This window comes from Rhodnius prolixus, unplaced genomic scaffold (genome assembly GCF_049639745.1).
Source record: "Rhodnius prolixus isolate KJV_2025 unplaced genomic scaffold, Rpr scaffold_9, whole genome shotgun sequence".
Lineage (NCBI taxonomy): Eukaryota > Metazoa > Arthropoda > Insecta > Hemiptera > Reduviidae > Rhodnius > Rhodnius prolixus.
Window position 1 is genome coordinate 12,136,969 of NW_027411604.1, and position 19,327 is coordinate 12,156,295.

Genomic DNA, 19,327 nt, shown 5'->3' on the forward strand with positions numbered 1-19,327 from the left:
GTTAATATATCAAAACAGATTTTTTACTCATTTTTACCAAAATCTGACATTGGCACTTCTTGCACCAAGACACAGAATTAATTGTTGCAAAAATCAATAAAATCATTGCACTTTCTAGGTATCGAATCTATTACTGTATACTTTATTATTTCTCTTTAGATAATACGACATATCACTAATATCTAAGACACTAATATCTTAACTGAGAAACAACATGCTGTAAGCTGAAAACATGTACTTACTGTTGCTGTAGGAGTTAAAATGTGTTTCACTGGATAAAATGTCGTGAATGTCATCAACCCAGTCATTTGTCTGAATTGACTAGTTCAAAATAACTATTAGAATGTCGAAAGAACGCTGAGAACAAAAATAAAAATTATATAAACTCTTATTTATACCATTGTTTTCATAGTAATTTACAAATATTTAGAAAAAAAATCAATTTTTAATGTTAGAATTTAAAACTACTGGTGTGAACCTTGCAATATCCAAGGTCCATAATTTTAGGACGTTGTTAAACTTTACATTATTAATTTAAATTTCATGGAGATTACTTTCCCTATTAAATAAGGGAAATGTGAATATTTAAGTGGAAGTTCATAATTCCCAAATACATAATCTTAATTGGCTATTTATTTTTACAGTAATAAAATTATTACATGTTACGAACTAAATCTACCTACTTATGACCGTTGAAACATTTTAATGAAACAAAATAATGAAGACTAAAATCAACAATTTAAAATTACATGTGTACACTTAAAATGCACCTAGTATCAACTGTCTTGGAAACAAGTCAATTTCGTAAACACTTCTAATCACATCAACTCGTAATTAAAAATAAAAGTATACACAAAAATGTAGCTTACCTGTAAGAAGTCCTTAAACGCAGTAATGATGCAAAAACAAGTTTTTTAATTTCCTAGGAAGCTATCGCTTAATGCAATTTGACAATACAATTTTCTAAGGTATGTAAAGTTCTCACTGACTTAGTTACAGCAGCATCAACTAGAAAACTAATAATCATAAATAAAAAAAAACATCAAATTAAGAGGTAAACAGTGAATTTTAAACATCTATATTTTTTAGAGGAAAACTTCTTTTTAAAAGACGGTGTAAAATGTTTATCAACGTAGCTGAAGAACATTTAATAAAAAAGGCAAATTATTACTGTTGCTACATGATAAATCAGATAAAGCGAAAATTTGGACAATGCCTAGTATACCCTATCTACCCCATGCCTTGTCAGACAGTTGTTTTGTTAGGAGGTTATTTAATGTTTATTTTAATAGTGTCAACGTCCATGTTCTTGCTACCTAGCGGTGATCACTGAAACTAGTTTCTATATAATTAGATTTCTCTAGTTCAAGCTATTGCCGCTAGATGGCACTGACATGACCTTAATGTCTATTTTTTCCATTCCTGAAGTTACTTTAAAAGTAAGAACAGAATGTACAGAATTTCTACAATTTCTTTAATTTAAATATAAGGACTTCAATTTCTAATTTATCCTTTGATTTAAACAGAGCAAATACCAAAATAATATATTTAGAAATTCCACTCTCTTCACAAGCTATGTATAACAGAACCAACCAATCTTATGAAACTATATTAATAATAATGGGACAATAATATTGGTATAACAAACGAGGAAAATTTTTAATAAATCCCCATAAGATGTATTGATATTTCACGATTTAAAAGTAACGTAACTAAAATTTTCATAAGTAAATCAATAAAAACTATTTTTATATGAAGTTGAAGATGTGGAGCAAAAGGATGTCAACAAATCTAACGTTGTTCCTCAGCCATGCCAATCCATTGTAACCATCAATCAACAATAAGACTTCAATCTTCTGCAATAACTTTATGCTAATATGAAAATACATTGAAGGAGATAATAGATTGGCCCAAAGGTGACTTCGTACTTTCATCGGATGACAATATCACTTACTACTGACTAAAAACTTCATTCAGCTCGATACCGAAAATTTAAGATTTACTATTAATTTTGTCTTACCATTACCAAAGAAAGACTTCGCAATCCTTTCTAGAACAAAGCGTCTCAACCTATCTTTTAGATTATTCATTATAGCGTGTTTCATTTATTATATTTTAAATGTGTTCAATATTCAATCAAAATAACGAAATTCATGAAAAAGTAATGAAACAAAACATCCAAAATTGGTTGAACTAATGTTTATAATATTCGTTTGGCATAAATGTACAATTTTAGAAACCGACTACAAGGAAATGCATGCAAAAGAAATAAAGATTAAGCATTATTCCCTATTTTCAAAATCTCCAAATCCAAAAATAGCCGATCTAACTTGTATAATTTACGATTGGCAAAACCAAAACCATTAAAGAAACATAAAACTAAGAACTACCAGTAAAAGCAATGAAAATTATTCAGTTTTCCATTTTCTCATCCAAAACTAGCAAGCTTAATAAGGACAATTTACAACAGGCATAAAAATATATTGGTAGAAACGGAAAACCCGGAAATCCGAATAAAACTAATAATTTACATACTTTTTCCGTTTTTCTTGAAACCCTACACACAAATCTAACAGACCTAATGAGTATAATATACGCCTGGCATAAAATTGCTAATCTAAAATCATAGCTTAACTTTACGAAATTCCAAAATGTGATAATTGGTAATAAAAAAACATAATGATGGTAGAATTAGAGGGTGTCAATACTGATGAGATTCAGGGGGAATAAATGCCCAAATAATTAACAAAGTCTCTGCCAGGAGACAAATAATAAAATATATAAATGCTAATGATAAATATAAACGGTAAAGGTAAGATAAGCACAGAGTTCACAAAATCTTCTTCTCAAAATATTCAATGATGAGCAGCAGTGATTATAATTCAATCGAGATTAATAATCGACTGGGTCTGACACCAAAAGAAAAGAATTGTTTCTTATTCCATGTGTATCATTTTTTGGAGTATCAATTCTCTCAAAGCAAATGCGAGAATACACAAACTGCAATAAATCCAATCAACATTTTCGTAAACAAACAAATTGGAAAAAACAACAACCATAAGATTTTGTAACAACGAAACGACCAATTTCAACAAACACCAAATTGTCTAGAATAAATTCTTTTCTCCATTGTCCGCTAAGCCATCTACCATTACATCCAAAACATTTGTAGGACTATTAAAAATCCATTCCATCATCGATAACCACTTTGCCCATCCATAACGTCATCCCAGCCTCATTAAAACTAATTCTTAAAACTAAATTTTCTTTTACCTGAAAGAGAAGGTTTAATTAAAAAAATCCTTGTATTTATTTTCCCATAAGTAAACTATTGTAGAATAAAAGTAGATTCCTTTGTCTATTTATCCAACTCATACGTGACATCAAAGTTGGCGCAGGTACGAATCACATAACTTCTTATAATACACAGTTTTCATATCAAAGCTTCTGGTTTATACTTACATAAGAGTTAGGAAACTAACTAACTAAATTACGTTTGAAAAACATTGGTTTCCACATCACTGCATCAGAATTATAACTATTATTTAAAACTAGGGAACTTAATTAACTTAATTACTGAACGATGTTTGGTTTCCTCATCACAGCATTAGCGCTGGCGTTTTCTTAAAACTAGCTTATAACTAACTATCGATTGCATTGTGAGTTTTTTCCACATCCCAGCTTAGATCTAGCGGTTCTCATAACTAACTTATTAATAATAAGCATTTAAATGGTATTTGGCTTCCATATCGCAGCTTGGAATTAGCGTTTCTTTAACTAATATCTTATAACTAATTATCACCTAAACAATAATGCTTTACCCTTGGTCGTACAATATAATGTCATACTGGTGTTTAATATCAAGAGGATTAGGGAGAAAAATAGTAAGAGATATCTTTTCTTTCTTTTTTTAATGCAATAAACAAACTTAAAGTCTCTTAAAACTAACTTAAGTAAATGAAGTTGGTTTTCCTCATCATAGGTTGGGATTAGCGTTACTTATAACTAACTTATAACTAAGTAGCATTTCAATTTTTTGGTTTTCACTTCAAAGCTTGGTTCCACATCTCATTATCATTGCCGTTCTTCATTATCCTTGATCTTAATTATTATCTTAACTATACTTAAAACTAATTGTTTTGAACATGAATAGTTTAATTTGTTAGGTAAACTATAATGTTATTTCCGTGAAACGTCAATAAATAAACTACACTTAAACTAATGAAAAGCCTTCTTTAATTCTGTCAGGCCAGAATGTTTATTCTGCCATGAAGTATCGCTATGTAGGTATATATTTCTCTGTTTATCACTTTTACGAGTTTTTGTAAATAAACCATTATTGATTTAAAAAGAATCCCGATTCCTAGATTAGTACAGAAATTGTATATTTAGCTGGCAATAAATTTTTCGCTAGTTAATTTAAGTTTCGATCATAAAAGGTAAAAGGCATATTTAAGTAAAAAGAAGACATTGATACAGAAAACAGTTGAAGAAAATTAAGCACGCTAGCTGGAGGGGAAGAAAAAAACTTGACGAGATCTTATTAGTTTTATTTCAAGTTCGAACTGGAGCAGTTGAGGTATATTTTTTTTTTTTTTTTTAGCAATTTTTCATATATATCTCAAACTTTCGCGATACAGAATCAGAAAAGACTTTTATGTTCTACAACCCTTTTAAAGCTGTCGTAATTTACAGTTTGTAGACATTTCGCTTATCGTTAATGAAGATCTTTGTATTTTTAATGTTTAATTAAAGTTGGAAAAATGTTTAATTGAAGCTGCATTTAAGCTTTGAAGTGTGTACTTTCTCTGTTAGCCTACTCCCGGGAGAAGTTGCCCAGGGGCACCTCGAGGAGGTAGAGATCAGATTTCGCTCCCCAAAAATTGTCTACCGATTATCGGAATAACATCAATGTATAGGGATATCTCTTCTTATTAATGCAATGTACAAACTTAAAATCTTGATATTGTTTTTAAAAATTAAGAGGTTTTAAGATTTGCAGTATCGAAGTGTAATGGAAGAACCTGGACAATTATTGTAGTAGGAGAAAATCGTGTGATAATTCTCTCGAATTTTTTTCTCTTCTGTAATAGAACTTAGTGATTTAGATAAAAGTCACTGAATCAAACTCAAGTGAAACGAAGTAAATTTGTTATCTTGATTCGTTCACAGGAACAGAAATAAGAAATTATTTCAAACATTATTATAACTAATTGTCAGAAGGTTTTATAAAAATAATTTTATATTTAAAATTTTAAATACTTTCAATTAATTATTAATAATATTCATATTGATAAATATTAAATATATAATTGCTACACTGTCTTTCTGCAAAAGTGAGGACACATGATTCTAGAAGTTTCCCTCCATTTGTACTAAACATTTCTTTTGGTGTATTGTGATTGTTGGTAATAGAGAACAAAAGTGGAATATTTTGGTTCTTTATATGGTGATTTGGTTTTGTGTGGCTTTGTGTGGAATAAATATATTTAATTTCAATAGAAATGCAGTCAAGAGGTATACAAGACTGCAGACTGTTTCAGTTGGAATTACCAAAGTTACCAAAATTATGAAAAGTGCACGAAGTAAGCTCTCTCTTACGCTCTATTTTGCAGTAATTTCTATGAAAGGATATTAAATAGAACTCTGTTTTCATTATTAAATACTTCCTCTGTTATGATTATGAAATAAAATAATTATATTGTCGATAATCTCTTTCCAGAATTTTATTATAATATTGAGAGGATTCGTCACTACTGGGATAGATGAAAAATGTTTTTCTTAAAACGAAATATGCAAGTTCTTGTCAATTTTTCTTGAAGAAAAAACAAATGTGATGTGAGATAATCATTTTCAAAAGAGGTAAAAATCTACTTAATATTTATGTTTAGTTAGTTTTGCCTTGATGAAGCTTGACGAAAGGCTTTCTTTAATTCTGTCAGGGCAGAAAGTTTATTCTGCCATGAAGTATCATTATGTACAATATATAATAGAAGGCCACCTTCCTTCAGGACATCATTGAAATTTACCTGTGTTACTACTTAAAAAAATTGACCGCAACATACATACGTAGGAGTGGTGCGCTAGATTTTAGCGAACATGTATTGTTCGTGTTAGGCTAGGGTACCCGCTGTGACACCAAGGTCCTCAAAGAAGTGGCTAGTCCACTTCCCAATACGGGAGGTTTTATCGTTAATGAAAATCTTTGCATTTATAAAGTTTAATCAAATTTGGAAAAAAAATTAAAGCTTTTTTAATCTTTAAAAAGTGTACTGTCTCTGTTAGCCTACTCCCAAGAGTAGTTGCCCAGGGAGCACCTCGAGGAGGTAGAGATCAGATTTCGCTCCCCTAAGAACGCCTTTCTACCCACATCCGCATTCTAGTTGGTCATTTAAGCAGGCATAGGGATACGTAGAACTCCATACAATGGAGCTTGTAAAAATTGTTTGGGATAAAATTAGAGGTAAAGGGAATAGGGTGAGAATATCATTTAGTGATTGAGGTATATTCTGGGAGATCTGTCTGCATAGACCAGTGACTAAAATGAGTTAAACCTAAATTTCTAGGTTATGTATAGGATGGAGAAAATTAGGGAAATACGAGGATAATTAGAAAGGCGTTCGGAAAGAAAAGGGTTTTTGGACTGGTGGGTAATTGGCATTATAAAAGGATACAGACTTGAAGAAAACCAAGTCAGTAAAACCAACAAAGAAAACGAAATTCAAGAAATAACTAGAAGACAAGTAACAACTAAAACCCCAGCCCGAAATTATACAAATCAACCAATAAACAAAAGATTTTAAAACAAAGAAACGTGTAATGTATAAAATCAGAGCCAGTGTTTTTTGTCACGGAGTGTTGTGCAAAATGTGTATCTCAAATAAATCTACTAAAATAATTAATTAGTTGGTGTAAATTGATTAACAGTTGCTCTTAAAAAACCGAGTAAAAACATTGTTAGTGGCCACTAAAATGTTTTAAATAATTATAATTCCAAGTATTCATTTAGGTGAGTAGAGAACATGCAATTAATGAAATGATTTAATTTTTTCATGCATTATTATCATGCTATTAGTTACACCATATTAATTGAAAATGTAAATGTAAAATAAGTGGAATTATAATTAACATTGAAGAGAAAAATTATACTAGAAAATTTGTAAAAGTAAGTGTTTCAATTATTAATAATAGAACTCCTAAAGATTTGCGACTGACTGCAAAGCTATTAATGTAGCAACAATAAGACTGCTTTGAGAATACTATCAATAATAACTAGAAAAGATCTCCTACCCTTGGACGAATTTGAAATGAAACCGTCTCGACAAGTTTCTTAGTAACCAGCGAACGCAATCAACCTGTTAACCGTTTTCTTCTTCCAATCAATGTCACTCTTTTACCTAAATAAAACCTTCTTTTTTAAAATTAGAACGTAGGTTAATTAATAAAAATATATTGCCAAGAAATATACACTATCTGTTCCAAAAGAAAAAAAAGTCACTTAAATGGACCAATAATGCAAAGTTAGAAAAAAAAAAATGTAAACATATACCAATACTTCAAGAACACTTCAACAGTCTGCAAAACAAAATTAAAGTGTTTACTTAAATTAGTTTAAGTTGTGTATTTATTAGCTGTCTTGCACTAAAATTACCTTTATAGTCGGTATGTAACTAAATAAACAATTAGTTCCAAACAATTTCCTTAAAATACTACTTATCAATTACTGTGAGATCCACTATAGAGATTAGAAAGATATGGTTTCATCTTATATGGCAGGGGCACCCTTGCCCAACTTACAACTAAGCTTAACCTAACTTACAAACTAGATACATTAGTTATCCATTGAAATTCCTTTGATATGGTTTCTTCTTATATGGCACGGGCACACTTGCCCAACTTACAACTAAGCTTAACCTAACTTACAAACTAGATACTTTAGCTATCCATCGAAATTCCTTTGATATGGTTTCTTCTTATATGGCAGGGGCACACTTGCCCAACTTACAACTAAGCTTAACCTAAGTTACAAACTAGATAATTTAGTCATCCATTGAAATTGTTAAGATATGATTTCTTCTTATATGGCAGGGGCACACTTGCCCAACTTACAACTAAGCTTAACCTAAGATACAAACTAGATACTTTAGCTATCCATTGAAATTCCTAAGATATAGTTTCTTCTTATATGGCAGGGACACACTTGCCCAATTTACAACTAAGCTTAACCTAACTATCAAATTAGATACTTTAGCCATCCATTGAAATTCCTAACATATGGTTTCTTCTTATATGGCAGGGACACACTTGCCCAACTCACAACTAAGCTTAACCTAACTTACAAACTAGATACTTTAGCCACCCGTTGAAGTTAATAAGATATGGTTTCTTTTTATAGGCAGGGCTCACTTGCCCAACTTACAACTAAGCTTAACCTAACTTACAAACTAGATACTTTATCCATCCATCGAAATTCCTTTGATATGGTTTCTTCTTATATGGCAGGGGCACACTTGCCCAACTTACACCTAAGCTTAACCTAAGTTACAAACTAGATAATTTAGTCATCCATTGAAATTGTTAAGATATGATTTCTTCTTATATGGCAGGGGCACACTTGCCCAAATTACAACTAAGCTTAACCTAAGATACAAACTAGTTACTTTAGCTATCCATTGAAATTCCTAAGATATAGTTTCTTCTTATATAGCAGGGACACACTTGCCCTATTTACAACTAAGCTTAACCTAACTATCAAATTAGATACTTTAGCCATCCATTGAAATTCCTAACATATGGTTTCTTCTTATATGGCAGGGGCTCTCTTGCCCAAGTTACAACTAAGCTTAACCTAACTTACAAACTAGATACTTTAGCCATCCATTGAAATTCGTATGAAATGGTTTCTTCTTATATGATAAAGGCATACTTGCCCAACATACAACTAAGCTTAACCTAACTTACAAACTGATACTTTAGCCATCCATTGAAATTCCTAAGATATGGTTTCTTCTTATATGGCAGGGGTACACTTGCCCAACTTACAACTAAACTTAACTTAACTTACGAACTACATACTTTAGCCACACATTAGAATTCCTAAGATATGGTTTCTTCTTTTATGGCTGGAGCACACTTGCTCAGCTTACAACTAAGCTGAATTTAACTTACAAACTAGATAATATAGTTATCCATTGAAATTCCAATGATATGGTTTCTTCTTATATAGCAGGGACACACTTGCCCAACTTACAACTAAGCTTAACCGAACTTACAAACTAGATAATTTTGTCATCCATTGAAATTTCTGATATATGGTTTCTTCTTGTATGGCAGTGACTCACTTGCCCAACTCACAACTAAGCTTAACCTAATTACAAACTAGATACTTTAGCCATCCATTGAAATTCCTAATATATGGTTTCTTTTTATAGGCAGGGCACACTTACCCAACTTACAACTTAGCTTAACCTAACTTACAAACTAGATACTTTAGCCATCGATTCAAATTCCTAAGATATGGTTTCTTCTTGTATAGCAGTGGCACACTTGCCCAACTTACAACTAAGCTTAACTTAACTTACAAACTAGATACTTTAGCTATCCATTGATATTCCTTTGATATGGTTTCTTCTTATATGGCAGGGGCTCACTTGCCCAACTTACAACTAAGCTTAACCTAACTTACAAACTAGATACTGTAGCTTTCCTTTGAAATTCCTAAGATATGGTTTCTTCTTGTTTGGCAGGGGCACACTTGCCCAACTTACAATTAAGCTTAACCTAACTTACAAACTAGATACTTTATCCATCTATTGAAATTCCTAATATATGGTTTCTTTTTATAGGCAGGGCACACTTCCCAACTTACAACTAAGCTTAACCTAACTTACAAACTAGATACTTTAGCCATCGATTCAAATTCCTAAGATATGGTTTGTTCTTATATGGGAGGGACATAATTGCCCAACTTACAACTAAGCTTAACCTATCTTACAAACTAGATACTTTAGCCATCCATTGAAATTCCGAAGATATGACTTCTTTTTATTTAGCAGGGGCCCACTTGCCCAACTTTACAACTAAACCATCTTATAAACTAATTACTGAGTCATCTGTTGAGGTTCTTTAGATAAGGTTTCTTCTAATGTGGAAGGTGCACACTGCCCAACTTACAAACATGTTAACTAAAGCTATTTACTATCTAACTAAGCTAACTGCTGATGATGTAAATAAAAAAAAGAAGTCATTGGACTAGTATCGCACCTAGACAATAAGCTTAAGTCATTCTATTCCCATACAAACTAATCACGTGTGGCTTTTCTTAATATTCCAAAGATATCGGTTTCGTCTAACTTGGAGGGTGGATTTCTTCCAACTTACAGCTAACTTAACTTACTAACTAATCACGTTAGGCACACGTTGATATTCCTAAGATATGGGTTTCGTCTGAGTTTGTGGTTTACTTATAAATTACTTAATTATTTGCAAGAGATGTGAACACCAATAGGTGAAGTCTTAAGATATAAACGCGAACTTTAAAAGCTTAATTTAATCCATTACTTGATTAACTAAACACCTATCGTATCCTGAGATATTTCGTAAAATGTGAATTTGGTTGGGCAACCTTTGCGATTCTAAGGATATTACATTCATCTGACATAAAGGGTTCATGTCTCCTGTCTTGTAGCCAAGTTACCTTAGAACTGATTTCAGTTGGCACCCATTGGGATTCCAATCATTTGCCATGATCTGTAAAATTTCCTTAACTTATATCTAAGTAAACTTAAAAACTAATGATTATTCTATTCTAATTTTTGCTAGGCTGGAGTTTCATAAGAAGTAGATTTACGTAATGCGGTGGTTTGGATTAGTTCCATGTTCTAGTTGCATAGCAGAAATAACAGCCTACAAAGAATCTATGAACCAACGAACATCAAAGAATCCTAAAAAAGAGGTATCAGGTTTACTTCCATTTACTATCTACATAACAAAAGTAACTGCCTTTAAAGATACAATTAATTTACAATGGACCATTTTTGAAGAACAGCTATCGAGAATTCACACACAAACCAAACAAAACGAAGCTCTGTGTTCGCCTAACAATCTACTCAGATTTCGCAGATCAAGGTCAAAGTAAACACAAAAATAAAAGAAGTACATTAGCTTCTAAATATTTGATTACTAATACGTTTAAAATTTACATTAACGATAACAACAAAAATATTTTTAGTTTTTATTTAACTTCCCACGTTTCGAATCTATAAAAAGGATTTCATCTATTTAGAGTTTAACCCCTATGGATTGTTAATCTACTGCAGCGAAAACAAGTCCATGAACATTAAACTCTCAACAGAAAGAAAAACTATCTCAAAACATTAAATTCAAAACGTTGAACGTATTAAATAAAAGCACATTTTTTGAAATTAAGTAGAATTAAAAATCTACATAAATGTTTAACCAAAATCATAATATACACATAAAACCGTACAAATAGACAATTTGAGACTGAAGCACTCAATTCGAAGCAAGACAAGCAATTTCACTAAATTAGAACTCTTATACTCGAACATGCTCTGCGCCCAGTTCTGCTTGGCACATTAATAACAGTAAATTATTTTTTCGGCGACATATGTCGTTAATAGTTGTTCTAGAGATCACATATTATCGAAATACAGCGGTAACCGATTTAATTCCGTTTGCCACACCGTATTACTTCCCGAAGACGCTTCAAGCCGAATAAACTTTTAAGCTATTTAAAATAAAATAGTAACTCGGACGATGGATATTTCATACCGAATGTTTTGACGTTCACGGATTATCTTAATACCCGGATATCCGATTTTATCGTTCCCTAGAAGACCCGCTAATACAAATATGATCAGAACGCGCACCGTTTTATTTTATATTAGCCAGGATATTAATAGTATGGTACCATACTTTTAAAATATATCGTATTAGTAGTGAACTCTAGAAGAATTAAGTGTCGCATTTAAGCTAGCAATTATTTTTTTATTAACGTGCAAAGGAGCGTAAGGTGCAGATAGTTTTAGACGAATAAAAGAGTAAAATTGCATGTCTGGAAAATAGCTTCAAATTCGCTTATCTTTTACACGAAGTTAGGGTAGGAGCTAGTTATATACAGGTTAGTAACATAATGTAGTAGGAGTAAGAATTTTAAACAAATCAGGTTAGTTATCTATTAAAACTGCATCTCACTACACCTAAACTTTTTCAATGAATGTAAACTGATATGATGGCCTTTAAATGTGCTTAAAACTACACCTACTTCTATAACTAATTCGTTAAAACTATACCTATTTCTATAACTAATTCTTAAAACTATACCTACTTCTATAACTAGTTCTTAAAAATATACTTACTTCTATAAATAATTCTTAAAGCTATACCTACATCAGTAACTAATTCTTAAAACTATACCTACTTTTATAACTAATACTTAATTCTATCGCTACTCTAAAACTAATGCTTTACTTAAACTAAACTACAACTAAAAATGTAACTAAAAGTAGTGCCATCTATCAGTTTTTATTGTCACTTATGATATAGTCAGTTTCAATTCTTACTTCCTAATACATAAGAGAAAGATTCACTAAGAAAAGTTTAATCAAGTATCAACTTGTAACTTTACGAAATTCCAACGTGTGTCAATACTGATGAGTTTCAGGAGGAATAAATGCCTAAATAATCAACAGTCTTTGCCATGAGAGAAATAATAATATACATAAATGCTAATGATAAATATAGAGGGTCAATACAAATAAGAACAGAGTTTACAAATCTGCTTCTGAAAATATTCAATGATGAGCAGCAGTGATTATAATTCAATCGAGATTAATAATCGATGGTATGGGACACTAGGAAAGAATTGTTTTTATAAAGTCCATGTGCATCATTTTTTGGAGTATCGTTTCAACTACTAGCACTCAAAGCAAATGCGATATTATACAAACTACAATTGATCCAATCAACATTTTCTTAAAAAAAAATATTTTGCAACAACGAGAGGACCAATTTCAACAAACACCAAATTGATTAGAACATATTCTTTTCTCCATTCTCCGTTAAGCCATCTACCATTACATCCGAAATATTTATAGGACTTCCATTCCATACCTTCATCCATATTCACTTTGCTCATCTATAACGTCATCCCAGCCTCATTAAAACTAATTCTTAAAACTAAGTTTTTTTTACCTGGATGAGAATGTTAAAAACATAAGTCCCTTATGTAAAAATATTGTAGAGTTAGATTTCTTTTTCTATTTATCCATCTTTTGCTTGACATCTAAGTTGGTACATGTGCGAATCATATAACTTCTTATTATATTACACGGTTTTCACATCACAGCTTCTGGTTTATACTTACTTAAGAGTTAGTAAAATAACTAATTTAACTACGTTTGAAATATTTTTTGGTGTTCTCATCATCTCATGAAGATTATAACTATCTTATAAAACTAACTAACTAAATTAGGTTTGAAAAAATATTGGTTTCCACATCACTGCATCAGAATTATAACTATTATTTGAAACTAGGGAACTTAATTACTGAACGATGTTTGGTTTCCTCATCACAGCATTAGCGCTAGCGTTTTCTTAAAATTAGCTTATAACTAACTATCGATTGCATTGTGAGTTTTTTCCACATCCCAGCTTAGATCTAGCGGTTCTTATAACTAACTTATTAATAATAAGCATTTAAATGGTATTTGGCTTCCATATCGCAGCTTGGAATTAGCGTTAGTAGATATGTTTTGGTGATTGAGGGTCTTTTTTTGGAGCCGCGGCCTTATGGGAGACAGGGTGAGGGAATGCAGGGGGGTACCCCCGCTTCCTCACCCCGGTCCACACTAGGATAGCGCTGTGCGCGTCCGTGCGCGGCCCCCACTCCTAGCACTCCTTATGGCCGAGGTTGTGCGCACACGAGCGTCCGTATGCCGGAGGGTGTGACGTCATACGTCATCTTATCCACACTGATAACACAAAGATTAAGATATATTACACTTATTAAGACATTTTTTTATCACAATTTTAATGTTAGGATAATCTTGTCGCTTTTAGCCACAATAAACACATAGAATATGTTCGTAATAATATTTTTATTTATTTTTTTTTATTTAATATTTACCAATAACGAGTGATTTTGTTGTGTAAGGTTATGGATAACCTAATGTAACCTCCTCCATTATTATTATTATTATAATACCACCGGTCCACACGAGTAGGTGTCTAATAAATAACGAGACAGGCCGCAGGAGTGCGCTGTAGGTGCACCCCCATGTGACGTCATACGACATCTTATCACAGGTTATGATGGATAACAAATTAGGGTTGTGATTTAACATGAGTATATTTTTTATCATTAAGAGGATAATCTTGTCACTTTTAGCACAATAAACACTTGGAAATATGTTCATAAAAATATTTTTAATATACTTACCAATAACGAGTGATTTTTTGTGTAAGGTTATGGATAACCTAATGTAACCTCACCCTCCATTAGTGTTTTTGGTGTTTTTAAAGTCACCTAAAATAGCATCTTAAAGACATTATCTCACATATGAGAGGTATTGTGAGCATCTTATCGCTCATTATGACACCATTTTATCACAAAATATGTCATCTTACTGAGAGAGAGACGTAAGATTATGGATAACCTAATGTAACCTCCTCACATTAGAATGTGTTTTTGGCGCTGTCACCTAAAATAGCATCTTAAAGGTTATAATAATAATACATAGGGAATATACATCTTACCATATGTATATTAACTAGGAAATTATGTTGGAAAAGGAAAAGAAAGAAAATAGATTTTTTTTTTCTTAAATATATATATTTATTAAAATACAATAGCATATAATTGTTTTTTTTTTTTTCTTACATGCGTTTATATTTTAGGTAAGAACAAAAAGGGCTTTCCTTTTTATGTAAACTACATGGACATTCTGTGAGCGTATTTAAATCTAAAACAAGATTACAATATATACATTTTACATAATTTTTCTTAATATATATGAATCCATTAAAGGCTAACACTTCTTTGCTCACGCAAACATTATAATCATCATCATCATCACCAGCATCATCGATGTTGTTGTTACAATGAGTAAAAGTATTTAATCTAACTTTATAATTGAAAAAATCTAATTTAAATTTATTAATGTTTGCCCAAGAAGATAATCTATATACATATTGTAATGAACAAATAAAATTAGTATTATAATGAAATGAACATTTATAATTATTAACATTGGGTAATGATTTAATGGGTGGACAACCAAAATCATGTAAATCATATACAGGTTTATCCAATTTCTTTTCTAAAAATTGACATTTTTCCATACCTTTGGAGAACAAATAGTTACATCCTGATGTATACTTGTGTAAAATGATGATGAATTGATCGTAAGATTGATTGCCTGCATTGTGGTCAATTCCATGATGGTTTTTCATAAGCCATCTATTTGGAGCATAGCATAAGTTCTCGTTATTATTGGGTAATTTAAACATCCAACTGCCAATTATGTGTAGGTTTGTGTCAGCAATGGCCATTTCACGAACAATAAATGTATCTTCATCATGGAGACTTTTCCTTTTTTGAAATCCTTGTAAATCAATAATTAGCGGTTGCATGATTTTTTTTTTTTTTTTTGTAAAGAGGTCTAGTTACACTAGACAATATATGGATGTGAACTGGTATTTTTTTTTAAAGTTTCTTATACTAAAATCATCCCCCCCCCCTCCCTCCACTATTGGAGGATGTGACGTCATCATTTTATTGTAAACTAAAAACACATTTATCACTACCATCGTTGTCTTCGTTAACCGACTGGTTATTCACTTCATTGGTAATAACAAGTGTATTTTCCAAAGATATTAGCAACATTAAATTATGTAAATAATTATTAATTAACCAAGCATTCTGTATAATTGACATAATTTGTTTTTTATTTAAATTTATTTCTTTAATAGATGAATTGGGCGTGGTTGTTTCCTTAAGCGTTAATAATTTTCTATTTTGATGATGTCTAAGGTACAAAAAGACGTTATTATCTTCTATAAGCGTTACATTCTTATCTTGATCTTTTCTATTCATCCTTCCAAAATAATGAAGAATTTCACCAAATTTCTGCTGTAGTTGTTGCCATTGAGGAAGTGATAGATTAATTTCAACTTTTTTCTTTACTATATGCACAACAGCACTATAGTTATTATTAACAACACTTGCACTTGTTAACCCCACTAAAACTTTGAAATCACGTTTAAAATGTAAAACAGGTGTAGAATAATGAAGACTCATTGTTGTTGTAATCGTCATTAACGTTGTGGTCGTGTATCGTATTAAGATAAAAAACACACTGAGAGACATGTACATGCATGCGCGTGTGTGTGTTTTGTTTTTAGCACGGGTTATCAGTTTGTGGTTTTCTTACTAGTACATTACAGGAACTTTTGCGGTTAACAGTGTGCTGTCGCCTCGCTGTGTGTGTGTGTGATAAGAGATGTCTACTTTAATATTTACCGCCAAATATTTTTGTTTGTTTGTATGTTTTATCCACCTAATAAGCGCATATAATCCAACAACAATTGCGTATTTGCAAAGGTTTGGTTATTTAAAACATGAAGACAATACTAGTGAAGCAGCGATTAAAGATGCTGTCATAATATTACAAGAGAAATATAATTTACCCACAGATGGTATGGAAAATCCGCAAACGTTAAAAGTAATTAAGACACGTAGGTGTGGTGTTGAGGATAATTTTACACCTTTTATTGTGGGTTCCAGTACAACTAAATGGGGTAAAAATGATATAACTTGGTACATATATCCGCCACAGTATTCTTCAGTAGCAGAACGGGCGTTTTCCATTTGGTCAAAATATGCAAACTTAACATTCAAACGATCACATAATTCACCAAATATCTCTATTGCTTTTGCCCGAGGGAAACATCTATGTATTACAAATAAATCCACCTATTGTTACGCACCTTTTGTTGATGGAAGCGGTATCTTAGCACATGCAGAGTATCCTCATATATATAAGAAAGCAGTGGAAATCCATTTAAATGATGCTATAACTTGGCACACAGATTTAACCCTTCCCTCCTCCTCCACGATAAAGGATGATGATGTCACGTCGCTTTTTTGGGTATTAGTTCACGAAATAGGTCATGGACTTGGGTTAAGTCATTCATCGGATAGGCAAAGTCTTATGTTCCCATCTTATATCTTTCCACATGTATCCTCATTTGATGAATTAGACCTATTTGAAGAGGAAATACGTGCAATACAAATTATGTATGGTCCACCTTTGAAGCCACCTCCCACAACAACAACCACACCTGCTGCATCAACCCCATCCACAACAACAACAACAACAACAACAACAACAACAACAACATCATCACCACCACCTGTAACCACCACCACAAAAAGACCTCTGCCTCCAACTAATCAACCATTTATGGACATATGTTATTATTTGAAACACATTGGGGCATTTTTGGTGGCTCATAAACGTCTGTATTTATTTTATAACAATTATGTTTGGATAATTCCTTTACAAGAATCGATACGTTTACAACGTGATTACACGCGGCCAAAGATGATAAACAGATGGTTAAGATTTCTACCAGCAAATTTTACCCATGTATCAGGCATTTATCAACGTCCAAACAAAGATATTGTTATGATTGCAGACAATCATCTTTACATATTTAACTATCCATACCTTCATCTAACCTATCAAGAGGACATTCAATCATTGTTGATGGTGCCTGGAGGTGTCAATGTTTCCGTAAACGCAATTTTTCATTCAAATACAGGAAGTACTTACATAATCTACAATAAATCTTTTGTTAACAAATTTAATGAATGTGATTTAACTAGCACCTTTATCGGTGATGTATCGTACATTTTTCCCGGTGTACCGCGTAACGTAAAAACAGCCTTTAGACATACAAACGGTCGTATATATTTTAAATCTGATGATTTATTTTATAGTTTTAATGAATTCCTAGATAGCGTCACTGATACAATAGAAGATTCCTCAGTTTTATTCAATATTGTCTGCAATCAAAACTCCATTTTAAATCAACTTCAACACCTTTTGAATAAATTGACGATGAATCTTCAGTTGGAAGAGAAAGAAGTAGAAGCAGAAGAAGAATGATTAATTTGAGTATTATGTATAGATCAACATATGGGAACATGATGGGTTAAAACATAAAGTTTTTAGGGGAGAAATGGAAACATCCCGAGGGGGTTAAAAACATGCTTGTAGCAATACATAAAAACATAAAACTACATAAAGTTTTTGTGTATTGAGTATATATTTAAGTTTTTGTATGTATGGAGTAATTAAGTATTGAGTTTCAAGTTTTGTGTTTGTGTGTGTGTGTGTGTGTGTGTGTGTGTGTGTGTGTATGGAGTAATTAAGTAATGAGTTTTAAGTTTTTTGTGTATGGAGTAAGTAAGTATGAAAGATTGGAACATGATGTGGGTCTAAGACGTACATAATTTGTGTACTGAGTATTAAGTTTTGTGTATGTATGGAGTAATTAAGTAATGAGTTTTAAGTTTTTTGTGTGTGGAGTAATTAAGTATGAAAGATTGGAACATGATTATGGTCTAAGACGTACATAATTTGTGTACTGAGTATTAAGTATATTTAAGTTTTGTGTATGTATGGAGTAATTAAGTAATGAGTTTTAAGTTTTTTTGTGTATGGAGTAATTAAGTATGAAAGATTGGAACATGATTATGGTCTAAGAAATACATAATTTGTGTACTGAGGATCAAGTTTTGTGTATGAATGAAGTAATTAAGTAATGTGTTTTAAGTTTTTTTGTGTATGGAGTAATTAAGTATGAAAGATTGGAACATGATTATGGTCTAAGATGTACATAATTTGTGTACTGAGTATTAAGTATATTTAAGTTTTGTGTATGTATGGAGTAATTAAGTAATGAGTTTTAAGTTTTTTTGTGTATGGAGTAATTAAGTATGAAAGATTGGAACATGATTATGGTCTAAGACGTACATAATTTGTGTACTGAGTATTAAGTTTTGTGTATGTATGGAGTAATTAAGTATGAAAGATTGGAACATGATTATGATCTAAGACGTACATAATTTGTGTACTGAGTATTAAGTTTTGTGTATGTATGGAGTAATTAAGTAATGAGTTTTAAGTTTTTACACACACACACACACACACACACACACACACACACACATAAACTTAAAAAAAAATACATAATTTACTATTAAGTATGGAAAGTTGAGTTTTTGTTTTTTTTTTTT

At 31.5% G+C, this 19,327-nt stretch overlaps 1 protein-coding gene across 11 annotated transcripts in view; it reads left to right on the plus strand.

Moving 5' to 3' along the window:
* The first annotated feature begins 829 nt into the window (after positions 1-829).
* LOC141454749 (uncharacterized) overlaps positions 830-19,327 on the plus strand; it is a 38,772-nt gene continuing 20,274 nt past the window's right edge. For 2 of the 11 annotated variants that reach the window (XR_012458931.1, XR_012458930.1), the window contains exons 1-3: positions 5,054-5,585; positions 5,723-5,862; positions 10,822-10,954. Coding sequence is in view for 3 of the 11 variants with exons in the window: in XM_074129316.1 (XP_073985417.1) it covers positions 16,524-18,194 (1,671 nt within the window). In the remaining 8 variants the exon portion in view is untranslated. Of the gene's footprint in view, positions 969-4,439; positions 4,580-4,604; positions 5,586-5,722; positions 5,863-6,566; positions 7,419-10,821; positions 10,955-11,042; positions 11,140-14,919; positions 19,276-19,327 lie in introns of those variants that run through there. The other 9 variants (XM_074129315.1, XM_074129316.1, XM_074129314.1 and 6 more) reach the window with 9 other exon arrangements.